General features: G+C 46.4%; 1 protein-coding gene across 1 annotated transcript in view; it reads left to right on the forward strand.

Moving 5' to 3' along the window:
* The window catches only part of CCDC146 (coiled-coil domain containing 146), a 135,667-nt gene that overhangs the window by 106,911 nt on the left and 1,874 nt on the right, over positions 1-26,882 (forward strand). Inside the window, exons 14-17 of the mRNA XM_063448149.1 lie at positions 4,281-4,505; positions 6,616-6,844; positions 25,020-25,148; positions 26,123-26,260. Of these exons, the coding sequence (XP_063304219.1) occupies positions 4,281-4,505; positions 6,616-6,844; positions 25,020-25,148; positions 26,123-26,260 (721 nt within the window). The remainder of the gene's footprint in view (positions 1-4,280; positions 4,506-6,615; positions 6,845-25,019; positions 25,149-26,122; positions 26,261-26,882) is intronic.

Genomic DNA, 26,882 nt, shown 5'->3' on the forward strand with positions numbered 1-26,882 from the left:
GGGGGTGGTGCTGAGGGTGGTGGGGGTGATGCTGGGGGTGGTGCTGAGAGTGGTGGGGGTGATGCTGAGGGTGGTGGGGTGGTGAGGCTGAGGGGGGTGGTGAGGCTGAGGGGGGTGGTGAGGCTGAGGGGGTGGGGGTGATGTTGAGGGTGGGGGGGCAGTGAGGCTGAGGGTGGTGGTGAGGCAGAGGGTGGTGGTGGTGATGTTGAGGGTGGTGGGGGTGATGTTGAGGGTGGTGGGGGTGATGTTGAGGGTGGTGGGGGTGATGTTGAGGGTGGTGGGGGTGATGTTGAGGGTGGTGGGGGTGATGTTGAGGGTGGTGGGGGTGATGTTGAGGGTGGGGGTGATGTTGAGGGTGGTGGTGGGGTGAGGCTAAGGGTGGGGGGTGGTGATGCTGAGGGTGGTGTGGGGGTGGTGAGGCTGAGGGTGGTGTGGGGGGTGGTGATGCTGAGGGTGGTGTGGGGGGTAGTGAGGCTGAGGGTGGTGGGGGGGTAGTGAGGGTGGTGGGGGGTAGTGAGGCTGAGGGTGGTGGGGGGTATTGAGGCTGAGGGTGGTGAGGCTGAGGGTGGTGGGGTATGGTGAGGCTGAGGGTGGTGAGGCTGAGGGTGGTGGGGTGGTGGTGAGGGTGAGGCTGAGGGTGGTGAGGGTGAGGCTGAGGGTGGTGAGGCTGAGGGTGGTGGGGGTGATGTTGAGGGTGGTGGGGGTGATGTTGAGGGTGGTGGGGGGGTGATGTTGAGGGTGATGCTGGGGGTGGTGGTGAGGCTGAGGGTGGTGGGGTGGTGTGGTGGGGGTGGTGGTGAGGATGAGGGTGGTGGGGGTGAGGCTGAGGAGGGTGGTGAGGCTGAGGGTGGTGGGGGTGATGTTGAGGGTGATGCTGAGGGTGGTGGGGGTGATGCTGGGGGTGGTGCTGAGAGTGGTGGGGGTGATGCTGAGGGTGGTGGGGTGGTGAGGCTGAGGGGGGTGGTGAGGCTGAGGGGGTGGGGGTGATGTTGAGGGTGGGGGGGCGGTGAGGCTGAGGGTGGTGGTGAGGCAGAGGTGATGTTGAGGGTGATGTTGAGGGTGGTGGTGGGGTGAGGCTAAGGGTGGGGGTGGTGAGGCTGAGGGTGGTGGGGGGTGGTGATGCTGAGGGTGGTGTGGGGGGTAGTGAGGCTGAGGGTGATTGGGGGTGGTGATGCTGAGGGTGGTGTGGGGCTGAGGGTGGTGGGGGGGGTAGTGGGGCTGAGGGTGGTGGGGGGGGTAGTGGGGCTGAGGGTGGTGGGGGGGTAGTGGGGCTGAGGGTGGTGGGGGGGTAGTGAGGCTGAGGGTGGTGGGGGTATTGAGACTGAGGGTGGTGAGGCTGAGGGTGGTTGGGGGATGGTGAGGCTGAGGGTGGTGATGCTGAGGGTGGTGTGGGGGGTGGTGATGCTGAGGGTGGTGTGGGGGGTGGTGATGCTGAGGGTGGTGTGGGGGGTGGTGATGCTGAGGGTGGTGTGGGGGGTAGTGAGGCTGAGGGTGTTGTGGGGGGTAGTGAGGCTGAGGGTGTTGTGGGGGGTAGTGAGGCTGAGGGTGTTGTGGGGGGTAGTGAGGCTGAGGGTAGTGGGGGGCGTAGTGAGGCTGTGGGGGGTAGTGAGGCTGAGGGAGGTGGGGGTGAGGCTGAGGGTGGTGTGGGGGTAGTGGGGCTGAGGGTGGTGGGGGGTGAGGCTGAGGGTGGTGTGGGGGGTAGTGGGGCTGAGGGTGGTGGGGGGTAGTGAGGCTGAGGGTGGTGTGAGGGGTATTGAGGCTGAGGTTAGTGGGGGGCGTAGTGAGGCTGTGGGGGGTAGTGAGGCTGAGGGAGGTGGGGGTGAGGCTGAGGGTGGTGTGGGGGTAGTGGGGCTGAGGCTGAGGGTGGTGGGGGGTGAGGCTGAGGGGGGTGTGGGGGGAGGGAGGTGGGGGGGTGAGGCTGAGGGTTGTGTGGGGGGTAGTGGGGCTGAGGCTGAGGGTGGTGTGGGGGTAGTGAGGCTGGGGGCAGGGTGAGGCTGAACCTACCTTAATTTCCCTGGTGGTCCAGTGGGCTCCCTGGTGGTCCGGTGGCCACTGCTTCCGGTCTGCAGCTCCGCTGAGCTGCAGACCATGTAATCTCGCGAGTGAATCAGAGCGTTGCCGTGGTAACCCGCGGCAACGCTCTGATTGGCCGGTTCTCGCGAGACACATGGTCTGCAGCTCTGCTCACTGCGGAGCTGCAGACCAGTGTCTGCGGTGGCTGGCCGGGCAGCCAGGAGGGGCCTCGCACCCGGCGGCATACCGGGCAAGCCGCCGGGCCCCCTCCTGGTGTCAGGTCCTCGGTCACTGACCGAGGACCTGACACACTCTGCCCACAGGCGGTTTAGGCGGCCGCGAGGCCCCAGCCAGCGCGAGGCCTTAGGCGGCCGCCTAAACCGCCTAATTAGAAAGCCGCCTCTGGGTGTGAGGGAGGGTGGATGATACTGTGATCGAGGAATTCTGTGGGGAGGGGGTAATATTTGGAGGGGGTAATGCTGGGAGGGAGAGGGTAACACTGTAGGGGTGGGGATGTGGGATACTGGGAGGGAATTGGTGATAATATGAGGGGGGATGCTAGGAGGGAGAGGAATAATAGTGTGGGGAGGGGGATGCTGGGAGGGAGAAGGGTAATAGTGAAAGGGAGGGGAACATTGGGAAGGAGAGGGGTGTTAGTGAAAGGGAGTGAGAGGGAGGGGAACATTGGGAGGGAGGGGGGATACTGGGTGGGGGGGAGAGGGGTGTTAGTGGGAGGGAGAGGGGTGTTAGTGAGAGGGAGGGGAACATTGGGAGGGAGTGGAACATTGAGAGGGAGGGGTTGATAGTATGAAAGAGGGGGGATAGTGGGAGGGAAGGGGTTGAAGGTGTGAGGGAGGGGGGATACTGGGAGGAAGGGTTCAATAGTATGAAAGAGGGGAGATACTGGGAGTGGGTGAAGATGTGAGAGAGGGGGGTGATGGTGTGAGGGAGGGGGGTGAGAAATCCTTTTTTTGTTTTTCTCCCTGGTGGTCCAGTGTGGGCTCCCTGGTGGTCCGGTGGCCATAATATCCAATCTGCAGCCCCTCAGTGTGCAGAGCTGCAGAACATGTATCTCGCAAGACCCGGTCAGATTGGCCAGATTTTGCGAGACACATGGTCTGCAGCTCTGCACACTGAGGAGCTGCAGACCGGTGTCTGCAATGGACGCTCTTCCACTCCCGGCCGACTGGAGGGGCCTTGCACCCGGCGGCACACAGAGCAAGCCGCCAGGCCCCCTCCTGGTGTCGGGTCCTTGGCCACTGATCCGACACAAGTCTGCCCCCAGGCCGTTTAGGCGGCCGCGAGACCCCAGACAGCGCGAGGCTTTAGGCCTCTGACTACCATTACCAGTATTACCAATATTTCCTATTCTGAGAGACAGAGGGAAGGGAAGAATAACACTGGGGGCTGATGGTACTAAGCAGCAACTACATTTTTTTACAAGAATGTACACTCAAAATGTTTGCATTTTAAATATTGTGTAACCACGATCTTACCTAACATGTCAAAATATTTATTATTCACTGCTTGTCATCAGTGTGATTGCTAACATCTGACATTCCTAATAAAAATGCATTTTTAAAAAGATGATGGTTTATATTTGACCAGACTTGCGCTAGAGTGGGGCCCAAAAAATGTCCTGCACCAGGGCCCTCACTTCCACCACTTAGTGAAGCATTTAATTGGCCGCATGGATGGTAGCCATATATGCACAGAATGTCCCTAGTGCTTCTCTATGAGAATCATTTGAATGGACAGTAGTCATCAAGCTTGATGGCTTCATAGTAGGCAAATTTGGCATCCTTGAAGGCACTTTCTCTGCACTGGCAAAGGTTCACGTAAGAGCCGAAACATTGCTATTGTATTTGGTTCCTGAATTAAAAAAAAAAAAAAACTGCCTATTTAATTAAACCACTAGGTCTGCCGGGATTTATGCAAGACTTACGCATGATATTTTTGGGGATTTTCCCTCACTATCTGGAGCAGCCTGGTAGGATTACTCCCTTGTAATAGAAATAGGATAATGCACAGGCTACAAGTGTCAGTAGTGACATGTTGTATAGGTGCATATTACCACGTTGGCTGCTAGTTTCTTGGCTCCAAACCTCCTGAGTACTCCGAAAACAAGGACACATCATTTTACAATTCAGTGATGATAATAAACTAGCACATACACAAGGAATGCAAAACTCTTAAATACTTGGTTATCTTCCTAATAGAACATATTTTCTGTTGCACCAAATTACAGATATTTCTAATTATTTTAGACAGCTACAAAAGACCACGTTGAAGCTCAACAATAATCACATGATACGGGATAGCCTTCTAATGGATCTAAGCAAAGTCAACATTTTACTCCAGGAAATGAGTGAAAAGAAGGAACAGAAAAAAATGGAAATTGGCAGACTGACCAATATGATTAACCAAGCAGAAGAGGACATTGTGCAGCTCCAAAAGACTTACGAGACTGCTGTCAAAAACAGGAATGAGAGGTTAGGAGAAAGTAATGTATACTACTGTGACTGCTGTGACTGCTGTGCTTTCTTTTTATTTTTTAGGTCTAGGTATATCTTGTTTTGTTTCTATGTATATTGAGGATTAAGAGGAATCCTTTTGTTATACCTGACCGAGAAAAAGGAAGTAACTATCTTTTATACACTGCACCTGGGTGGTCTAAATTTGTATTTTCTGTGACTCAATAGCATATGACATCAAACCTAGTAGAACGTGGAGACATTGAGTTAAATGATTGACAAATTTATTTTTGTTAACTTGTTAATTAATTGGTTTTTACCTGTGAGAACAGAGGTAATTACAAAGATGGAAATGGTGCAGAGGGTATGGATAATGGAAAATATAATAAGACTTTGACATGTCAGCTATTATGTACTCTGTATTCAAACAGCCAATTGACTATGTTTTAAGACTGCCAGACTGCGACACAGGACTTTCTACTGTATAATAGCGGACGGAGGTGTGTTCTATCCCAAATTCGTGTCTTTGCGGCTTTCTCGGTCTCGGTCTTGTTTTTTTTTGCATTCGTGCAAAATTTGGTCCCATATTGGTAAATTCGTAATGTTATTTAATACATTAGTATGTACACAGGATATTCGTAAACAATTTGTTTGGGATTTGGGAAAATGGCAAATAACAACATTTTAAAATAGGAAGTACGACAAGAATCATTTGGGGAGAACTCTATTAACAATTGATCTGTTTATCTAACTCCTCTTCTTCATGATTTTTCTTTAGTCTTTTTTTTTTTTTAAATGTCTGTTTGTATCCTATACTGTTCTACCTCGTGCAGTTTCTCCTTGGTCTCCTGAATTCATTATAAGGGACATTATCTAAGATGATACCTGCCTTTATCTAAGAGTTTTTATCTGGACTTTATCCAAGACAGTTTTATCATGTAAAAGACTGTTATTGCTTTCTCCTGCGTCTGAATGTCAATAAATTCAACATTAAGAGAGACAAAGTTGCTGAGCCCTTATATGCTGCTAATACGTGTTTTAAACTTTTAACATATTACATTATTAGTGGTTTCTATATCTCCTCTCCATCTTCTTTATCAAGGACGTATAGATCAAAATACAAATTGTACTGTATTCCACTACAAATTTATTGTGTTCAAATTTTTACTTACATGTAAATTCCTTGAACTTATTTTGTGAGTATTAATTTTCCTAGTAGCACAGTCCCACTGATTCTAGTTTTTGTCATATGTGGTTGTATATTATGTAGATTTGAGCTTATTTCCTACAGAGAACTGCTGCAATATAGGGTGTGTATACCTACCAAACATCACTTGTATGGGATTTTTTTCCCCCCGCTTTTACCAACAAGGTCTACTACCCATTAAGAGAGGGGGACATTACTACATTCCCCCTATTTTCCCTCCCCTTGTACCTTTTATTTTTATTTTGACGCTTTAACCTTCCTAAAATTCCTTACATGTTCATACTGTATTTTCTTACCTAGTTTTGTGTCATCTGCAAACACTTACAAATAGCTTTCAATGTCCACTTCAAGATTCAAGATAATTTATAAATAGATTAAAGAGAGGTGGACTCAGGACAGAACCCACTTACCACTTTTGGAACATTTTCCATTTACAACTACTCTCTGCACTCTATCGTTAAGCCAAGAACACCATTTTTCAAGTAAACCAAATGTTTTCAGTTTTACAAGTTAATCTTTGGTGTTGAACTCTATCAAATGCCTTAGCAAAATCCAAGTAGATCATATCTAATGTAAAGCCTGGGTCTATATTTCTTCCAACTTCTTCATCGAATTTTGGCTTTGGCATGACTTGTCTTTTATAAAACCATGTTGATTCCTGCTAATGATATTTTTTGTACAAAATGTATTCTTGAATATTATGCCTTAACCGCTATTCAAATAATTTCCAAATCAAAATGTATTTTCTGGGTTGAGCTTTGGAACCCTTTTTTAAAAATTAGGCACCACATCTGCTTTTCTCCAATCCTCTGGTACAATATCTAAAACAGGTGTATACGTGTTGGTATACTAAACTCTAAAGTATATTAAGCCCTTTCCAGGATTAGGAAAATATTTGGTCATATTCTGTATGCATTACAGTGGTGTTCAACTCATTGAGCGGGAAGAAGAAGTCTGCCTTTTCCATGAGAAACTAAGTATTCAAGACATGCTATTGCGCAATGGAGATATGGAAATGATGACTCTGGACGAGAAGATTCGCTTCCTGAAAATGCAAATTACAGAAGAAAAGAGGCAAATTGAACAGACCAAAAAAAGTCTGCCAAATAAAAGGGCCTTGGAGTCTGACCTTGTGATCCTTCAGATTCAGGTTAGTACTGTAGAGCAACAGACATAATATTTCCACAGTTGGAAAATTAACAAAATATTCGATCTATTCTGATTTTCTAACTAAAATGTTTGTTTAGAAATTAATATATATGGGGTTGTTATGTGTGCATAATGTAAAGGTTTAGTTATATAGTGCTAATATTACCCAAAATGATACTCCAGGCTGGATGGGAACCTTATTTTCAATGCAGTATATAGATAATGCATTCAATTATAAATAGAACAACGTATTTAAAGCTGAGTATTTTTAAAACATTTTATTTATATCCCTGCAATTGTTGGTGAGTTTTTTCAAACAAAGAAGTAGCCAGGCAGTCAGTATACTTCTTATTTTTCAATATATGCAGCATTTACCCCATAAACCCCTTCTCAGTAGGAGTTTGAAGAATATGGAATTCGTAGGAATTATATTATTACAATGGATGGAATTGATTCTGATGTCGACAGCAGCTGGTGAAAGACTATCATCAGCTTACTTATGATGAAGTAAATTGGGTGCAATTGTGAGATACAGTTTCTCACAATTGCACCATACTTGTGCGGCCTGTCCTTTTACTTCATTGTTAAGATTGTGTGCCGCGGTATCCTTTGTGACCGAGCAATGTTGTAGTGAGTGAGCAGCAGTATAGAAGGAACTTGTGTGCAGTGTGATCTGTTGCTATCGAATGCCATCAGCTTACTTACAGCTCTATTCAAAGTTTATTGAATAAAACTCTGAAACATGATATATAAAGATGCCTGTCAGGAATGGTAGGGATTTAGATGTGTGCATGGTGTACAAATATGTGGGTGGACACAGGATGAAGTATAGCTCCACTGGCATCAGGCACAGAAGGGGGTAGTTTGTAAGTGTAGGGTGACAGGGGCAGGGAATCTTCATATACTATAATCTATGCAAAGACCAGGAGATCCCATATTTGTTTGCAGAGATAAGTGATTTTAAGTAGCCTTGTAAAATTAAAAACTTTTTTTTTTTGTTTAGTTTTTTTGTGTGTGTGTGCTGTTTCTTTAATTGTATTTTGTATAGCTTTTGGTCTTTACGGCAGCACCACTTCTTAGCAATGCATGTTCTGGGTGTGCCCCCAACTCCCACTTTTTTTTCGATGTCTTGGTGCTTATCATTCTCTTAGAATATCCCTCTAAGTGACACTAGGCAGGCTAAATGTTTGCCTTTCCTTAACCCATTAAGGACGGCGGGTGTATTATGCTGTCCTTGAAAGGGTGGCTCCAAACGCCGGAGGGCGACATAGTACGCCCAGCTGTCCTCCCGCCATCCTGGACCCCTGTATTCAGCTTGGGGGATTTCTCCCTGCCCAGGGGGATTGCCCAAGACCCCAGCAGTCCCCTGCAGCAGCTCCGGCCATCCTGGCCCACCAGGGCTATTTGATTACCATGATCACATGGGCGCAATAGAAGTCTATGGAGCTGCCTGCAGGGGGACTGTCTGAGCTGTCAGGCAGAGCCCCAGGCTGCTAAAAAGTAAAACAAATATATATATTATATATGTATAAAATATTATTAAATAATGAAAGCATTTTATAATATATATGATTGCATTATAAGTGTTCTTTTAGATTTTTTTTATATATATATATATATATATATACATTCTACATATATATTTAACTATTGATTTTACATAATTATTTTATTAATTATAATTTGAGGGACCTGTCTGACAACCCAGGCATGAGTGCTTTAAAAAGTAAAACTTATCACAACTATGATATCACCAGTAAAAGTGCAGTTTTTGTTTGAATTATTGAGGTGAATTATGGTTGAACCGCATAGAGCACAAATTCCAGGTTATGTTTAACGTTTTGTTTTGATCACAACTTGTACATTTGGCTCAGTCGTTAAGGGGTTAATCTTCTTGGGTCTATCTTACAATGTCCTTAAATGGTCAAGGTAGAGACATTGTAAAGTTTGATGCTAGGGATTGCACAGATTTACCCCTAATTGGAATACTTAGAATAACACAAAAGCTACATATGCAGCTTAGCAGGAGAGGTCTTCACCTTCACATTTCTTTGCAGTGGAGTCGGTACAGAACCGGAATTCACAATTTTAAATGTATTATGGATAATAATGGGCAAACAAAGAACGCGGAAGCAATGGATTTTCATTTGGAGTAAATTGATTGGGTGTGTGACTCAAATATACCCAATCCTTTATTGCCTGTTAGTGTTGTATATGAAGAGTAACATGGGGAAAAAAAAGTAAATTAAGAAAAATCAACGGTCAAATTATTTTGCACATTTTATATTAAATCTGTGAAAAACCATTCAACAGCAAAATACATAAAGATGCACTATATTCTGAACATTAGCTTTATATTTCAAATGTTCTATGGAAAGTTGTGTACTTTGAGAGCCATTAAAATGGCATTAAAATAGTCCTTTTAGTAAAGAATATTTTTTTCCACAAATAATTTTTGACCCTTTTGTCTAACAATTTCTTCTTCTGTACTACAAATAGTCTGGGCTGATGATCAAAATTTCCACTTGAGGACATGAACTGCCACTAAACATGTTACCACTTTGAAATAATCCCAGCTGGAAAAGCTAATGTATTGGAGAATCTATGTTGCTACAGTGTTAGTGATGTTTACTTTTTAAAGAATTTGACCCAATGTCCTTGATAGTTGCTAAGCCTTCTCAATTTGGATCCAATGTATGGCCTTCTACTGAAAGCCAATTCCTATTAGCATAAATTATAAGCCTTTAAAATAAAGTCATTTAAACATACTGTCTTGACAACTGGGCTAGTATGCCTTCAGTTACAGTCGTGAATTTGTTTATAAAAGAAACATAAAATCAAAATTAAGATTTTAAAAATAAATAACTATAAATATAGTAAATAAATAAACATAGAATTACTGCGCCAATAGCAAGGGGTAGGGGGACATTCGCTATATATTTATTACTGGTATTTATAAAGCGCCAAAAATATTCCGCAGCGCTGTACAATTCGGAAAAAGATAATACAATAAGTACAAGGAACCAGGTTGGGAGGATTGAGTCATTGCCCTGTCGTGGTTTCAGCTTGTCTGTCCCCTCAGTGCGTTTATATTGATTGTTTCTTCGGTTATTAACTTGGCTTGTATCCTGACTTTGTTTACCTCTCCTATCCTTGATCTCGGCTTGGCTTTCTCTTACCTGTCTTCTCGTTCCCTCGACCTCGGCTCGCCCCTGACCATGTTCGCTTGACGTTAGTCCGGCCACTCTTAGGTCCGGTACACGTCTTTATAGTTTTTAGTACACTGCGTGTTGGATCCCTGTCTTGATCCTGACATTACGACAGGGCCAATGGATCCTGCAGGTACTAGTTCCCAGGTCTCCTCTCAGGACTCTAGATTTGAAGCCATGGATCATAGAATGGACCAAATGGCTATGGCCTTACAGTCACTATTATCTCGGTCGAATTTGCAGTCTGAGGAGGTTCGTACTCCCTTTATTGCGCCTGTAAACACAGGACTAGAGGTAGCTACGGTAGGGGCCTCCTCCCGGGTTACTTCACAACTACGCTTTGGAGGTTCACCAGACACTTGTCGAGGTTTTCTGAACCAGATTAGTATCCACTTTGAACTACAACCCCGGGCCTATCCTACTGATAGAGCCAAGGTCGGATTTATCATCACCTTGCTGATAGACAAGGCACTTATATGGGCTAATCCTTTATGGGAAAATGATAACCCACTAGTGTATAATTATAACGCTTTTGTGGAGGCATTTAGGAGAACATTCGATCCTCCAGGAAGAAAAGCCAACGCCGCTAAGACATTACTACGTCTCAGGAAAGGAAATAGTACTCTGGTAAATTATGCTGTAGAATTCAGATCTCTGGCTTCAGAGGTAAAATGGAACGAACAAGCCTTCATAGATGTTTTTCTAAATGGCTTATCTGAGGAAATTCTAGATGAGGTAGCCACTAGAGAACTTCCTGAAAATTTGGAAGATCTGATCTCGTTTATTTCTCGCATAGACGAACGTATGAGACAAAGGCAAAACACTAGAGATAGAATCCGTAGACCGTCTATCAGATTGGCTCCCTCATTCCAGAATCCCGATTCTATGGCTCTAGCACTACCTGAGCCAATACAATTAGGGACTACTCGTCTAACTGAGCAGGAGAGACAATATAGGAGAAGGGAGGGTCTTTGTTTATATTGTGGACAAAGGGGTCACCTATGCCTTACCTGCCCCACTAGGCCGGGAAACGCTCGCACCTAAGTACCTCCAGAGGACAGGCCTTGGGTGATGCAATCTCGTCCTCTATAAATAAACAAAAAGACCATAGGCTTCTAATTCCTATCTCTTTGATCTGGGAGAAGAGTTCTGTTAATACCTTTACCTTAATAGATTCTGGAGCAGCAGAAAGCTTTATGGATCTAACTTTTGCTAAAAAACAACTCCTTCCTTCTCAACTAAGAGAGACACCCTTGGCCGTTGAGGCCATAGATGGTAGACCATTATCAGAGCCTGTTATTTCTCATGAGACCATACCAATCAAAGCTGCTATTGGCGTGTTACACAAGGAAATTATTTCTCTATTGTTAATTTCTTCTCCTTCATTTCCTGTAGTTCTGGGGTATCCATGGTTAAGAAAACATAATCCTGTTTAGACTGGGAATTAGGAGAAATAGTGTCATGTGGTTTGGGCTGTACTGGCAGATGCTTGCAACGGATCACACCAGCTCCCTTAGCAGACATACCTACCCATTGTTCCCAGGTTTCGGACTTACTGATACCTCCACAATACCAAGATCTTAAGACAGTCTTTGATAAAGGGAGAGCCAACACCTTACCTTCTCATAGGTCATTTGACTGTACCATTAAGCTTCTGCCTGGCACGATGCCTCCCAGGGGTACTATGTTATCTACTAAGGAGAATCTAGTACTAGAAGCATATATAAAGGAAAATTTGGACAAGGGCTTTATCAGAAGGTCTACATCTCCAGCGGGGGATGGATTTTTCTTTGTCACTAAGAAGGATGGCACTCTGAGGCCATGCATAGATTACCGGGGTTTGAATAAAATAACCATTAAAATGTGTATCCTATTCCTCTGATCACCGAGTTGTTCGATAGACTCAAGGGTTCCAACATTTTTACCAAGTTGGACTTACGAGGAGCTTATAACTTGGTTAGGAGCCGACAGGGTGATGAGTGGAAAACTGCTTCAATACCCATTACGGTCACTATGAATATACAGTAATGCCATTCGGACTATGTAATGCCCCAGCTGTCTTTCAGGAACTAATCAATGAGGTGTTGAGAGAATTTCAAGAGGAATGCGTAATAGTATACCTGGACGATATACTAATACATTCCAGAGACAAGGAAATTCACCACAGACAAGTAAGAAGTGTGTTGCGTAGGCTTTTACAACACGGTTTGTACTGCAAATTGGAGAAATGTAGTTTTGACCAAACCCAGGTAGATTTCCTGGGTTATGTAATTTCCGGTGAGGGTTTCAAGATGGAACCTATTAAACTTCAGTCTATCTTAGACTGGCCTTTACCCACTGGACTCAAGGCCATACAGAGGTTTGTCGGATTCTCCAATTATTATAGGCGCTTCATTAACGGATTCTCATCTATAATAGCACCCATTACTAACATGACTAAGAAGGGTGCTAATACCAAAGTCTGGACTAAGGAGGCTTTGGCTGCCTTCAAAACCCTCAAGGAGACTTTTGGTTCACCCTGACACTTCTTTACCTTTCCTACTGGAAGTTGATGCCTCTGAGACTGGTATAGGGGCTGTACTTTCTCAAAGACAGGGGTTGGATAAATCGCTGCAACTGTGTGGTTTCTTCTCTAAAAAATTGACTGACACAGAGAGAAGGTATGACATTGGAGACAGAGAACTGTTGGCTGTGATCTTGGCTTTAAAGGAATGGCGGCATCTATTAGAAGGGACTTTACAACCAGTTACTATTTTGACTGACCATAAGAAATTATCTTTCATTGGAGAGGTCCAAAGATTGTCCGCTGGGCAAGCTCGCTGGTCCCTGTTCCTTGCCCATTTTAATTACATACTTACCTACAGACCGGGCTCCAAGAATACTAAGGCAGACGCTCTCTCACGCCAACATGAACCTGCCACTTTTGCGGAGGTCCCTATGTCTTCTATAATCCCCAAACAATATATTGTAGCCAATACCAGCCTTAAAGTACACTCTCCTCTACTGCTTGATATTGAAAAGGTTCAAAGCAGGGCACCTGTACTTACTCCTGAAGGAAAATATTTCGTACCTCACAACCTTCAGGTTGAATTACTCTCATGCTTCCACGACAGTAAAATTGCCGGACATCCTGGCGTTCATAAGACTCACTCTCTGATTTCCTATAATGTTTGGTGACCTACCTTACGTAAGGATGTTAGAGAATATGTCATGGCATGTGTCATTTGTGCTAAGAATAACCAGCCTCACACCCTTCCATGTGGTTTTATTCAACCTTTAGAAATTCCTAAGACACCATGGTCCAGTCTAGCTATGGATTTTATTGTTGATTTACCGGTTTCTAACAACCAAACAGTGATTCTCACGGTTGTTGACAGATTTACTAAAATGTCTCATTTTATCTCCTTACCTAAGCTACCTTCTGCACCCGAATTGGCTGAAATTTTTGCGAGGGAAGTCTTTCGCTTGCATGGAATTCCTATGGATATTGTCTCTCGTTTCTGGAGATCCTTCTGTTCCCAGTTGGGTATCAAATTAGACTGGGGATGGTAGGCCGAGGAGAAATCTAACGGGGCTGCCGAACGTACCAACCAAAAGATCGAACAATATCTGCGCTGTTTTGTATCTGAACATCAAGATAATTGGGTCGATTTGGTTTGCGAGTCTACTCATAATAGCCCCTTCTTCATGAATTATGGCTTTCATCCTACCATTCTGCCGTCGGTGTCCTCCTTTCAGGGTATACCAATGGTTGATGATGATGTCACCAGTCTGAGGAAGTTGTGGGATCAGATTCACAGTGTTCTTGTTCACACTTTGGCTTTATTTAAACAGCAAGAGGATAAACGCAGAAGGCCTGCTCTTATTTTTCACCCGGGGGATAAGGTGTGGCTAAGTACTAGACACATTCGTTTTAAAGTTCCTTCCATGAAATTTGCACCTCGTTACATTGGACCTTGCAATGTCTTATGGAAAATCAACCCACTTGCTTATCAGCTTGCGCTTCCCCCTGGTCTGCGCATTCCTGATTCTTTTCATGTTTCGCTCCTGAAACCTCTCGTTTGTAATAGGTACACCTCGGCTTCAGCTCCTCCCTCTTCTGTTCAGATTGAGGGTCAGGAGGAATATGAGGTTAGGTTCATTCTTGATTCCCGCATCTCTCGTGGGAAATTGCAGTATCTTGTTGACTGGAAGGGATATGGTCTTGAGGAAAGATCCTGGGTGTCTCATGCGGATATTCACGCTCCTCGCCTTCTTCGGGCATTTCATGCCCCCTTTCCCTCTCGTCCTAGCTCTTTTCGCCCTAGGGGCGTTCCTAAGAGGGGGGGGTACTGTCATGGTACCTGCTACTCAGACCTCATTCTCCTCCAGCAATTTTGTCACTTTGGACGCCGGCCGCTATAGCCCCGCCCCATTTTATGACGCGGCGCTATGCCGCTGACGTCATGACGTAATGACCCGCCGAAAATCTCAAACTAGGACATTTTGGGGGCGTGGACATCAATTAAAGAAGCAGGGTATAAAAGGTACTCACTTACAGTGAGTCATTGCCCTGTCGTGGTTTCAGCTGGTCTGTCCCCTCGCTGCGTTTATATTGATTGTTTCTTCGGTTAGTGACTTGGCTTGTATCCTGACTTTGCTTACCTCTCCTATCCTTGATCTCGTCTTGGCTTTCGCTTACCTGTCTTCTTGTTCCCTCGACCTCGGCTCGCCCCTGACCATTCTCTGTTCGCTTGACGTTAGTCTGGCCACTCTAAGGTCCGGTACACGTCTTTATAGTTTTTAGTACACTGCGTGTTGGATCCCTGTCTTGATCCTGACACTGGGGGGGGGGGAGGGGGTGGGGGTAAGAGACACGCAGAAGGGCTGGGTATGTAAGGAACTGGGGGGACCAAGACACAAAAAGGAGCTGGGGATAGAAGAGATACACAAGGGGGGCGTGGTTACGGCTCTGACCAAGATGGCCGCATAGAGAGATAGCTCCGCTCCACCAGACCCTGACAAGCTGCCCTCTAAGCATTTAAATAAGCCAAATGGGTCGCACTAAGCGCCCGGAGCAACCTCAGACCCCTAGGAACCTCCAACAGGGCCCCCTGGACGGGTACCTGCATCCGCAGCCGGGGGCCAGCGGAGAAACGGGAAGCCCCAAAATGGCGCCGACCACCCCGCCGGGGTCGGGCGGCACCGCCCTTGAGAGGATTGAGGATAGGCTGGAGAGTCTGACCGCATCTATGGCCACAAAGGAAGACCTAAAGTCACTTACCTCCGCCATCCAAGACACCCTCAGGGCTGAAATAGCGGGGATCCGCTCAGAAGTCACGTCCCATGCTGGCCGTATCACACGATCGGAGGAGGCAATTGAGGCCCTCACGGCACGCCAGACGTCTGCCGACACGGCAATTGCCCGCCAAGGCTCTATGCTCCTATCAGCGAGGAGGCACCTCGAGGACCTGGACAACAGAGGACGGAGGTGTAATATCCGCATCCGGGGGGTGCCTGAGGCTGAGGGCACGGACGAGAATGTGGTTGACATACTCACTGAGCTTTTCCACACTATCCTGCAACCAACATCGCCGGAGCATATAGAGTTCGAAAGGGCACACAGAATTGCGAGACCCAGATCCCTGGAAGAGGGTCCGAGGGATCTCATATGCTGCCTACATTCCTTCCCCATTAAAGATAACATTATGAAGAAGGCCAGGGATAGACCGACGTGGCCCTATAGAGGGGCGCAGGTTGCTCTATACAACGACTTGTCCCCACTCACGCTAGAGGCCCGGCGGGCCCTCCGCCCGGTGACAGCTGCACTAAGAGAAAACAACATACCCTACAAATGGGGGTTCCCCTTCGCTTTGCTGACCAGACACCACAACCACTGGATATCTATCCGCTGGCCTGAAGATGTCCCGAGGTTCATGGAAGACCTGGGCCTTCCAACTCCCATCGTTCCCAACTGGATCCTGGGACCAACGACCCCTATGTCGAGACCGCAGAGAACATCCCGGCGGAGAGAAGCCCGCTCCCCCTCCGCTCGGCCTGCAATACGGCGTAGGAACCCGGCGTCCCCTGAGGAATGAACATCGTCCCACCGACCTGCCCCCCGGACCTCACCTGAAGCTGATGCCATCTGCCCCCACAGTTCGTTTGGGCCTTGACGGGACGGCGCACGCTTACAGGTATGGTGAGCCGCATTTGGGCGGGGAACGGGGGGGTCTGTGGACTCGGGGCATGGCCCTGCGGGCCTCATCGGGTGACTCTCTCTGCGGCTGCCCTGCCACCCTTCTTACCTGGGGGGAAGCTTCTCTTCAGGGACCTGGGCATGCATGTTTTTTTTTGTTTGTTTTTTTTCTCTTGGGGGGGATCCCTTGGGCGAGGGCGCAGACATCCACCTCATTGACTCGTGCCCTGAACTGCACACCAAGATTCCTGGCTTCCGCACGGTCAAGTCGATGTGACCTTATATGTATACATTATAAGGAGGGAGAAGCGAAAGGGCAAAGGGAAGGAGAGGGGAGAATACTTATTTTAGCCTACTTTATTTCATTCTAATTATTAATATTATTATTATTCCTTTATTGTTATTATATTTTGTCTCATATCACCTAATTACGCAAGATGCAGCATGTACCTATACGTGGGGGGAGCGGGGCGGGGGACACATATGTGGGTTTACAATGCAATTGTTGTTATGTCTCTACCTCTTGATTGGTGCATAACTGGGATGCGCTGGGTATGACGCTGACTGGAGACGCAGTTTAATGGTACCCCGCTACCACCCACCACCCCCTCCCCCACCCTGCCTACGCCCCCTATCGCTGACCGGGAGGGAACTCAAAGACACGCCTACTATATTTTAACTCATATCACCTAATTACGCATGACTCAGCATGTACCTATATATGGGGGGAGCGGGGCGGGGGACACATATCTGGGTTTAAAATGCAATTGTTGTTATGTCTTTACCTTTTGATTGGTACACAACTGGGATGCGCTGGGTATGACACTGACTGGGACGTAGTTTTATGGTACCCCGCTACCACCCACTACCCCCCCCCCTCCCCCACCCTGCCTACGCCCCCTGTCGCTGACCGGGAGGGACCTCAAAGATACGCCTATTATTATACCTCATGTCACCTAATTGCGCATGAATCAGCATGTACCTATATGTGGGGGGAGCGGGGCAGGGGACACATATGTGGGGTTAAAATGTAATTGCGGTTATGTCTCTACCTCTTGATTGGTGCATAACTGGGATGCGCTGGGTATGACACTGACTGGAGACATAGTCTTAGGGTACCCCCCCCTCCACCACCCCGCCTATGCCCCCTGTCGTTGACTGAGAGGGATCTCAAAGACACGCCTATAGGGAGGTAATAACGATGTCTAGACCGGGGGAGCCCTCCAAACCCCCCCCCCCCCCCCTTTTTTTTTTTTTTTTTTTTTTTTTTTTAAGCTGTTGCAATCCTCTTGTTAATGCATATTTCATGGTCCAAGCACTGAATCTGTGTCACCGACTGGCACTCCCATGAGACAGAACAGACTTTTCCCTCCGGGTGGGTGGACTGGTAGAGCCATCGCTGCCCGTAAGTGATGCCCTGAACCCCGTCCCACTAGTACGAAGACACATGACTAAACACAGAGACCGGGACGACGTTAGGATGACGAATGGGAAAGTACCCCCCCGTCCGGGGGATTCGAGGGGGACACTGGGGGTCTGAGACGTAGACGATAGCCAATATACAATCCATTTATACCATTCCCGACGCTCCTGAGAAACTATGACCCCTCACACACAGACCGATCTGTCTGGCTTGAAACTAGCTCTAGGGGGTCTGGTGGGGCGGACGAGCCCACTGTTAGGTATATAAATTCTCTTGGGCAGAGCCTGACGCGCGTTTCCCACATCACACACTCGTGCTACGAGTTGGGCAACTGGGCTGTGGTTGCTCTCGCCTTCAGGGCTGGAACCAGGGCGAGGCACCACTAGCGCTGGTTGCAGCACGAGTCCTACCATTAATATCACTATATACGGGGTTACACTCGAGATACCTACAATCCCGGAGTGACCACCCGAGACACAAGTTTCCACTTTTTGTCACACTAGAGGGACGCTGACAGGTCCCGTTCCCCGGGCACCTGGACCCTGACCTTGGACCCTAGAGCCTTTGCTACCTACCTCTCACTCCTTTTACTTATCTCTTCCCCTCTCTACCTCCTCTCCCCTTCCTACGGTGATCTGTGTCGAGCTTGGCTGCTCTGTCGGCTGACCCCTGGGATCGCGGGCTCTCTAGGTCCACTAGTGAATTAGGGTAGCACCGATACCACGCTACAGGTATGGCTTACCAAAATACACCCCTGAGGGTACTCACGCAGAATTGTAGGGGCCTCAACATACCTGAACGCAGGACTCACCTCCTGAGGGAACTGAAGAAAAAACACGTAACAGTGGCCATGATTCAGGAAACCCACTTTAAGGAGGGCGCAGTGCCCCAGCTAAAAAATAGACACTATCCGAATAATTTTTTCTCTAACCATTCGACGGCCCACAAAGCTGGAACGGCCATTATACTAGCCGCTGAGCTCGAATTTAAGGAACTCGAACGTACCCAAGACTCCCAAGGTCGATACCTCTTTTTAAAAGGAATCATAGCAGATAAGATATACACACTGGCCAACATCTACGCTCCCAACCGACGCCAAGCTCCTTTTCTCCGGAATACTTTACACATTCTGGAGGACTTCACAGACGGCATCCTAATTGTGGGGGGAGACTTCAATGTCCCCCTAGACCCAGTGCTGGATTCCTCCTCGGGACACAGCTGCATCCCACAGAGCAGTATCCGATCTATACGCAGATCACTGGAGGACGCTTAACCCTTCGGTGAAGGATTATACCTACTATTCCGCCCTTCACAATCGCTACTCGCGCATCGACTATCTCTTTATAACACAAGAAGGTCTCTCCCGTCTACTTAGGTCAGACATAGACCCTGCCACATGGTCGGATCACAGCTCGGTCTGGATGGAATTGGAGTCTCCCCTGTTCCGCCCATCGTCCTGGACCTGGAGACTCAATGAGGCTCTACTACTGGATCCCGCCACTACAGATCAAATAAACCAGGAGTTGGAACTTTACTTTCGCGAAAACGATGTACCTGAAACGTCACCGATATCTGTGTGGGAAGCCCACAAAAGTGTCATCCGCGGCTCTTTTATCCGCATCGCGTCACAAAAGCGAAAAGCAACCATGGCCGAGATGACCGACTTATACCGGAAAATAACTTCACTGGAAAGTCGACACAAACGGTCACAGCTGAACGAAGTCTATGGGGAACTGATGGAACTCAGGAGAAAACTTAGAGACCTCATCACACGAAAACATCTTCGCACCTTACAGCGTACAAAAGGGTTTTACTACGCCCACGCTAATAAGGGGGGGAAATACCTGGCCAGGCTGCTAAAGGGCCCCATGCCCCGCAGGCAAATACGGAAACTAAGACTAGCCTCCGGCGAGGTGACCCCCTTTCCGCAGAAGATAGCTGATGAGTTCCGTATTTTCTACCAAAACCTTTACAACCTGCGGACGACACGAGACGAAAGCCGATGCACGCATATATCGGACTATTTACTCAACACAGTCACCAACAAGATTGACCAGGACTCAGCATCCGTGCTTGATGCACCGATTAGCTTGGAAGAGCTGACGGCGGCCCTCAAAATATCCAAATCAGGCAAAGCCCCGGGCCCGGACGGCTTCTCGACAGGCTATTATAAGAACTTCTCCAACCTCCTGCTGCCATGGCTGACTAAAGCGATTAATGCGGTGGGTGAAGGAGGGAACTTGGGCGCGGAATCCTTAGCGGCGACCATCACAGTTTTGCTCAAGCCAGGGAAGGACCCTCTGCTCTGCGGAAGCTACCGTCCCATCTCCTTGCTAAACACCGATGCCAAATTGTTTACGAAGGTCATAGCAAGCAGACTCAACCACCTCCTACCGGACCTGATTCACGTAGACCAAACAGGCTTCATCCCGGGACGAGAGGCTAGGGATAGCACACTGAGGCTATTCTCCATCCAACAACACGCCAGGAGGTCGAAGGCCCAACTACTCCTCTTATCGACTGACGCCGAAAAGGCATTTGATAGGGTCGACTGGACGTACATGATGGCCACTTTACAACAGATGGGATGCGGGCAGAGGTTCCTCACGTGGATATCAGCCCTCTATAGTAAACCGCATGCAACCGTAAGAGTCAACGGGTCTACGACTGCTGCCTTCGGGATTGGTAATGGCACCCGGCAGGGCTGCCCTCTCTCGCCACTTCTGTTCGCAATGACACTGGAACCGCTTCTCCAGGCGATTCGCTTAAACCCGAACATACATGGATATGAATGGCAAGACACACACCATAAAGTAGCCGCTTACGCGGATGACCTCATGTTCTTCGTTAGGAACCCGAGGACAACGCTACCTAGCCTACTCGCGGAATTCGACAGATTTGGTAAGATCTCGGGCTTCAGACTTAATCTCTCCAAATGTGAGGTCTTGAATATCACGATCCCTACGGAAGACTACACGTCTCTTGACTCGCAGTTCCCATTTCGGTGGTGCTACGGCAAAATGAAGTACCTGGGGGTCTGGGTGGCCACAGCCCCAGACGATACTTATCAAATCAACTTTGTTCCCCTCTTGAAGTCAATAGCGGCCGATCTGAATAGATGGTCATACCCGCACGTAACATGGCACGGCAGAGTAGCTGTACTAAAAATGAATATCTTACCGAGAGTTCTCTACCTCATGCAAACAATTCCTCTGGCCATACCGAGCACCTTCTTCTCCTCACTGAAAACGGCGATAATTAAGTTTGTGTGGCGCGGTGGCCGTTCCAGAATCCGTCACGACATACTTTGCCGGCCGCGGAACCACGGGGGACTGGCACTCCCAGACTTCAAGAAGTATCACCAGGCCACGATATTACAGCGGATACTGGACTGGCACCTTGACCCCTCGTCGAAACAATGGGTAGCGCTGGATAAAGGCCTACTCGGACCATCGCTCGAAATGGAGATATGGGGGACTGCACGGGGACGGATATCCAACGAAGACAACGGAGGCCCGATACAACAAACGCTGCTCGGATGGCGGTCGCTGAGGAACATGGGCCACATCTCGCCTACTCCCAGCCCCATGATCCCGCTGACGCGTAACACGTCTTTGGGGGGCGGACTACCATCGGACGCATGGCCCATTGCGAGCACTAGGAAATACATTCCCATCTACCAAATTCTCGAAGGGGGCGGAATGATAGACCTTACCACGCTATTGGGAACAAATCCCAGGACTCCCCTCACGGTCTTCAGATATCTACAAATGCAACATTATTACAACTCGATACCACATAAAGATCGCTTACATCGGGACCTTACCTGGTTTGAAGACCTCTGCAACCAGGGCGCCCCACTTAGCCACACAATTTCGGCTTTATATCAACACTTACTTATCGGGGACAAAACTCAGGCATCCACCTTTCGCCGTCAATGGGAAGAACAACTTGGAAAGGTATTTACACCTGCACAATGGGAAACGGCATTGCTATGGCAACAGAAAAGCTCTATGAGTTCATACTACCAGGAGGTCAACTACAAATTGCTCTCATTGTGGTATAGAACCCCTACCTTGCTGCACCGGATCTTTCCATCGATCACCCCATTGTGCTGGAGATGCCAAGCAGAACGCGGCACGCTGATACACATTTGGTGGGAATGTAGGGATATCGTCCCATACTGGGCGATGATTAAAGGTGCCATAATTGACATTTTGGGAGATATCCCGGAATGGAACGCAGAACTGGCCCTCCTACACATCTCAACGCAATCCATCCGGACCTATAAAAGATCTATATTACGCCACTTGCTTAACGCAGCCAAAGCCAGTATACCAGCACACTGGAAAAAGAGCGACACGCCGACAAAAAAAGAATGGATCCGCAGAGTAGAGGACATACATGGAGCGGAAGACATTCACGCCTCCCTGACTGGCCGTGCAACGAAACATATGGAATTGTGGCTCCCGTGGTTCACATACATTACCCAGTATAGACAGACAACTGATTCCATTGGGTCCGCGGACCGGGGGGCGGCTGGCGTGGACTCTGCTTGACGCAGAGCACCTCACCCTCTATCCCTTCCTACTACACCTACTTCCTCCTGTCCCCTTTCCCACCTCTATGATTGCTGGGTTCAAGGGCCCCAGGACCTGGGGGAGGGGGGCCGAGATCATCGTGAAGTGTTACTGACGCACGCAAATCTGCCTCACTTTGACACAATAAGGGCTCCTGACCCACACGGACCCGCTCACCTGCCTAGGTTTCTGGGGCGCGCGAGACGCGCCCAGACGCACACACTGTTACCACACGAGTAAATATCTGGGACCGCACACGTCCGTAGCTAATAGTCCTGTATCACGTAGACCCACTCCAAACTCACTTCACGCTAACGCTGAAACACACTGAATGACATGGATCCACAGCTCATGCCTGACAATTACGTTGTACTAAACAAACCTATGTTATTCACATCCTGGGATATTCGCGCACCACGGGCTTTGCCAAGAGAAGCAACGACCGTAGATTAGTACACTAGTGACAAGGACTGTAGGACGTCCTCCCGCGGAAATTCGTAGCCAAACTATGGAAACCAACCCGCGTCGACCTTACATGAGGGCGACCCTTACCTCAATATTGTATCCCTATACGACCGGACTCTTACCTTACAGTGACGCTACGCAACAACACCCGCCAACGCAACATGTTAGGTTTACCTAGCGAGAACATGACTGACCCATAACTTAGAACCCGGCGGGAGTCTGAACTCACCTTTCTTATACCTGCCTTGACACCATACCCAACTGCCCGTGGAATACAGTGCTTGGTGACTCTTATGTTTCTATGTTGGGAACGGTTTACCCCGTATGCCACCAATGTTTGTCTACTGCATATAATCCTGTTGATCGAAACTTTTAATTTGATACATACATGTTATTCGGTATAAGGCTACCGTCTCGCACTATATAATACCCACGCTGTAAACATTATGCTGGATAGCTAACCTTACCATGCCCGAAGACCCGCGGGTCTCTATTGAAAAGTATGCAGAATTCTACTTGTTTCACTGTCTTAACTTTACTTACAGAGAACAGAAACCTGCGAGTTTCTTACTGTTTACCAGTTGAATGCCTTTCTCCACATGAAAATATCTCAATAAAAAGATTTACAAAAAAAAAAGAGATACACAAGGGGTGTAAGACACACTAAATGGGGTAATACATTCAAAAGAGGGGATAAACACAAATGGGGCGAAAGACGGTAAGAAACTTAATTCCTTGCACATTATCTGCCAGCAATGCTTCTCATAGAATCGGGAGATGTTAATAAGGGGATTTATTTTATAACATAACCTATGTACTCAGCACTTGTAGAAAATGAGCCTGCATTAAAATGCTGTTAACCCCTAATAGCATTTAACAAGCTTTGGTAGACCAGAGTTTCCCTTTACGTCTGCTGTAGCTGTTTTTACGGTTTCACCAACCAAAGCAAAGACACATATTTAAAGAAGATAAAAGCAATAAACTAACTATGCTGAGATATCAGATAGGAATTTTATATATATATACACACACACACACTGCATATAAATTAAACATATGTGATGAAAGTCTATGGTATGTTTCTGGACATGGGCAATCCCAAAGTTGAATCTAAAAACTAAAAGCAGATAGATGAAGAGTGAAAACTTTCTCACATCATTTGTGGAGGTCTGGGTGGATTAGGCGTTTAACAGTGTTCTCCTTTTCCAGAATTAAAATGAGAACATTAACGATATAGTGTTACCCCATGAAAGCTTTCTAAACCTTAAAGGGAGTTGCTTGGCGACTAGCAGTTATACCTGTGCTAATGGTTACATACTGACCATGTGTACCATAAACACCCTGTGCGGTCTTGAAAGTACAGCTCAAGTGTCTGTGGCATAGAAATGTCATGCACCCCTACTTATCTGTTGTTGGCACCATGATTTATAGTCTGGACCATATTACAAGCATCTGTAGAGAATTCACAAGAACCCTCCAACCCTCAACCTTCATTACTTAAATATGATTTAAAAAATGTTGTATACACAGAGGCATATAGTGTATGTATGCATGAGAAAGGCCATCAGGGACAGGCAACCTTCTCACAAACCAGAAGCATCAATTTGGGTCTTTGCTGTCAGGCATCTGCCTTATGGAAAACCCTGCCTTGTTTAGAATATGTATATATAAAATTAAAAAAAGCCAATGAGTAATTCTCTAATTGCTCCATTAGTAAATGAAAACCAAATAAAATTACCACCTAGCAAAATGAATCGGTATATCAAATCTGAGAGGGCATTAAATGCACATTTTAGCCAGGGTAATCACCACTAGTAGACAGGCATCCAAAGGCAGCAACGCACTCTGCCAACTGGTAAATCCAACCCTATGTTTTGCATCTGTTGGGAATCCATATGGCAACTTGGGGATCAAGGATGGCTTCCATAGAGCATGCAGCTATGTCTCATTGAACTCGATTCCTGCATTGGAGCTAATGCTGAGCTGTCTGGAGGGTATATAGCTTTATGTATATATTATTGAAACATATAAACATAGAATGTGACGGCAGATAAGAACCATTCGGCCCATCCACTACCTGAAAAATGTGCCATTGTGTCCTGTAAGTGTGATTCCACTACCCTCTTTCAGTTAATGAATTAAAGTCCAGTCAGCATAACTCCCCAGAACCAAACCTTTTTAATTAACACGTTTCTGAAAAGGTTTCAAATGTGAATTATCATTTGAAAATTGTACTGTCTGCTTCGTAAATGTAATGAATGCACCAGAACTATTTTAAGAAGCATTATACAGACACTGATTATTTTCTTAATGCTAATCAGCTTTCTCAGTGTAATGACCGAACACAGGAACTAGAAACAAAAGCAGAAGATCCAAATAAAGAAAACAGAATAAACCTTTTAGAAGGCAAGGAACCTACCCTGCAAGAACTTCTGAAAAGGACAGAGGAGGTGAGATCAGCACCCTATTTTGGGCCCAAATCCCTGTGCTCCTCTTTTTTATCCCAATGTCCATCTTTTCTAGGAGCTGCATATTGTTGGTGTGTCTGAGTGTATCACAGAGCTCCACAGCAATGTATAATGTGAATCCCATTAAGTTCAACACAAAGTGATTTAAAAGCCTTATGTTTAAATAAACGTGCTGATAACAGATTAAAAATCCAGCAAATTCCATGATAGAAGTTTCAACATTGGGTAAATTAGATTGGTATTTGTTATTATCATCATTATTATTTGATTGACTGAAAATAGATGAACCCAGCAACAATCTAACCCATTAGTGATCTTTGTCAACTAACGCATCTAAAACTGAAGTGGTCTATTTTTTTTTCTATTTTTGGAATCACTGGACATTCAAGAACAGGGAATGCTGCATCCAAAATCATAATATGGCATTTTTTGTGTCACTTCTCACATGTACTTTGTAAACACCAGGGGACTAAGGCAGGACAGACCCATCCCTCCAAATTTGGGACAGTTGGGAGGCATGCATACATATCCCCAATTCCAAGCCTCACAACAGAGCATAGGAAAATCTCCCCTCCCTTGTTGAAGTCTACAGCATGATCCCTGGAGACATCATGACATATGATGGTATATCTCTGCTCAGCATCATTAAGATACTTGTTATTTTAACCCCTTAAGGACACATGACGGAAATATTCAGTCATGATTCCCTTTTATTCCCAAAGTTGTGTCCTTTAAGGGGTTAAAGTGAGATAGAGATGGTGCTGTGTGCCTGGATGTAAAAGCAATTCTAGTTCTTAATGCCCTGTGTGTTCCCCGCCCCCAATTGTGCCATTGTGTTAAAAGTGAAGTTAGGTTATTTAGCTTTGTAAACATATTACATATCTGCAATGATACGTAGCTATAAACTAACTTGATTAGTAATAGTTGATTTCATATGCGTTTAATTCTTAATACAGCTCGAATGGCGCTTGGCAGAGAAGGAGGAACAGCTGCTGGAGAAAGACTTTCTTTACGAACATGTTTCTCGACTTTCAGAGCAAGTTCGTATTAAGGCTGAGAATAGTAAAGCGGACACCCTAACACTTGCTAAAACGGTTAGTTTTCCTCTGCAAACCTTTATTTTCACAAGAAGAATACAAAAGAGACTTCTAAAAATATTTCCAGGATACTTGGAAAATGCTTTAAATATTAGTTTTCTTTTTATATTGGTTTTGTATCATGCAACCTACCTAGCTGGTGTATTCATTAAAATATTTGTAGTATTATTTCTTGCATTTTCTTTGTTGTACTTTTGTTTTAATTCAGTATATCATTTTATATCACTTTGTTGTAACATTTTGCTACTCACAAGGAAGCAGCACAGAGGGGATGGGATGTGGACTGCCTGGGACCATAATTCATTATTAAAGAAGCTCCCCAATCACAATCAACACTACATCCTTCTGTATGTTGCCTGGAGAGCCTCCCAGAGTAATTTGTTAAAGGGTTTAAGAACGGCTTGACGATTTACCTGGTTCCCCAGGACACCTTTGCTCAATCAAGACACCCAACTTCTTCAGTAGTAGAAGCTGGATGTGGCAAAGTACAGCCCAATAAATGGCTACAACCATTGTTTGAGAATCCTCAGAGGATATAAGATTCTTCTTGTATGCAGTGCATCCACTAGTATCACTGGGACCTAGGAAATTGTCAGAACTGTTCTTTCATGGCTTGACA

The sequence above is a fragment of the Pelobates fuscus genome, chromosome 3 (genome assembly GCF_036172605.1).
Source record: "Pelobates fuscus isolate aPelFus1 chromosome 3, aPelFus1.pri, whole genome shotgun sequence".
NCBI classification, from domain to species: domain Eukaryota; kingdom Metazoa; phylum Chordata; class Amphibia; order Anura; family Pelobatidae; genus Pelobates; species Pelobates fuscus.